General features: G+C 52.5%; 1 protein-coding gene across 4 annotated transcripts in view; it reads right to left on the bottom strand.

Moving 5' to 3' along the window:
- Positions 1–2,306, bottom strand: part of LOC113202478 (cell adhesion molecule Dscam2-like) — a 164,560-nt gene that overhangs the window by 14,668 nt on the left and 147,586 nt on the right. For all 4 annotated transcript variants that reach the window (XM_052273281.1, XM_052273282.1, XM_052273283.1 and 1 more), the window contains exon 4: positions 305–572. In XM_052273281.1, coding sequence (XP_052129241.1) covers positions 305–572 — 268 coding nt within the window. The remainder of the gene's footprint in view (positions 1–304; positions 573–2,306) is intronic.

Here is a 2,306-nt window from a genome sequence, read left to right as displayed (position 1 = left end):
TTGTCTTTTGGATGGCCCGAAACTGGCTCCAAAACGTATCTAAAGTGTCCCCGGTAAGGCCCCCCGATGGCTCTGAAATGGCTCCCCGTCGTCCAGGTGCCGGCCTTTGTTTGGCTCCAAGGCGGCTGCGAAATGGCTCTTTCCGTCATTAAGTTACCTATTGCGGAGCCATTCGCGATGGCTACGCCTCGGCTACGCAAAAGCTGGAGACTGATCACAGCGAGCCTCCGCGATGTGTTGAGAATGGCTACGACGGAGCCATCCTGAGGCTACTTTTTTCTGTACGGGTTGCTCCCAGTCTCACCTGGCGGTAGGCGGCGGGTTGCCCTCCGCGAAGCACGGCAGCACCACGGTGCGGTCCTTGCCGCCGTGCACCGTCACCACCTTCTCGAGCGGCCGCGGCGGGATGGGCGCGCGCGCCTCGGTGACGCTGAGCCTGGCCTTGCCCGCGCTCAGGAGGGTGGCGCCGGTCAGCCTGTTGACGGCGCGGCACTGGTAGCTGTTGTACTTGTCGGGCTCCTCCACGTCCCGGATGAGCAGCTCGCCCGTGATGAGCATGTGGTACTTGCCCTCTGGAAAGAGAAACAAGTAATAAGCTTTAATGTCATCAATTTTGTTGTACTTGCGGTCTGCTGTAGACGATGGTCAGAGAACCAAAACCACCTCACACAAAGATAGCTCAAACTATAGGTGAATGTCGTACTTTTGGAGGTGTGTGAATGGAGGGATTAAAGGTGTGAATTTTCCTTTGAAATTCACGCACTTGTGTCTCCACGTGTACGTATGGCGTTCACAAACCTACAAAGTGTGCGACATTCACACAATTGGATCTCCGGTGTACATTTTTTGTCAGCTCACATGCATACAATGTCTTGAATTTAAAACAAAGACATCTCGATGTGTACATTGGAGGGAGTAGACATAAAATGCATTTGAGTTGACAGGGTACACGGATAGAAATTACTTGCTGCAAGTGCTTAGCTGAGACGACTCACATTTGCAGTACGTACTGCAAAGTGATGGCTCTGCGAGTGGCTCTGAGAGCAATATTATGTTTGCTGTTATAGCAAAAATAATTGATTATATGTTCTTCCGGATCCATGGAATTGATTCCAGCTCAAACAATGAAGATTTTCTTTTCCGCGTGTACAAGCAGAGAGTAGGCGGACCCTTCGGCGTATTATCGGAAATAAACTCGGCGCCAATATAATGCGCAAGCGGAGCCACGCCGCCGCCGCTCTAGTATCCGATTTCGCGTATCAAAGAAGATGACTTTAACAAGAAAATTGCGAGTTGTTTGTTTTCCTAAAAATACCCCATTCCCGGGCGTATGTTCTAGTTCGTTTTTGCGTACATCCTTTCCCACACGTCAGTGCTGTTGGCTAAAACTCCACGTGCCAGTTTTTTTTTCTTCTTTTTTTTACCTCTTCCCGCTCTCGTGCACCGCCCTGCACTGTGCCGCCGTGCACCGCCCTCTCCCTTCGTCCTTATTGTTCACAGGCCCTCACTACCCCTCCCAACAGCCCCGCTACTTTGATGTCTCCGGGCCGGCAGCTCAGCTCGAGCGGGATCCGATGTTGAAACAAGCCCATTTCTCTCGTTTGGCAACGCACAGCGCCGCGCACGCAGCACAACGACATAAAGCGCACACCCTACGGTGGCAGAAACAACGGCAGCGCCAGCAGGAGCAGCAGCAACAGCAACAACAACAAGGAGAGCAGCAGCAGAAACAAGAAGAGCAGCAGCAGCAGCAATGACAAGGAAAGAATCAGCAGCAATAACAAGAAGAAGAGCAGCAGCAGCAACAACTTCAAGAAGAACAGCAGCAGCAACAAGAAGAGCAGCAGCAGCAACAACAACAACAGCAGCAGCAGTACCAACAACAGGAAGAGCAGCAGCAACGGGAAGAGCAGCAGCAACAACATGAGCAGCAGCAGCAGTAGCAACAACAGGAAGAGCAGCAGCAAGAGCAGGAGCAGGAGCAGCAGCAGCAGTAGCAACAACAGAAGAGCAGCAGCAAGAGCAGGAGCAGCCCGCCGCAGCCCCGCTGCACCTGACGAGGCGCTCATTTCCTAAAGTGCGCGCGCTGCGTTGCGCTGCGTTGCGCTGCATGCACACACGGCGAATGGCGACACACTCTTTCTTCCGTGGGGCCTCATTTCCACGTCGTGTACACCTCTAGTTTTGAGTTACGCTTCGCAAGCGCGTGGGTGCAAGAGAGAGACCGTGCAACAAGAGCGCATTGTGCGACTAGCAATGAGATGAGTTTGCCGTGCCAAAAAAATATATAATAAAAACATGTCTTC

Source organism: Frankliniella occidentalis, unplaced genomic scaffold (genome assembly GCF_000697945.3).
Source record: "Frankliniella occidentalis isolate FOCC.00 unplaced genomic scaffold, Focc_3.1 Scaffold261, whole genome shotgun sequence".
In the NCBI taxonomy this organism is placed as follows: Eukaryota; Metazoa; Arthropoda; class Insecta; order Thysanoptera; family Thripidae; genus Frankliniella; species Frankliniella occidentalis.
This window is presented reverse-complemented; position numbering and strand designations above follow the sequence as displayed.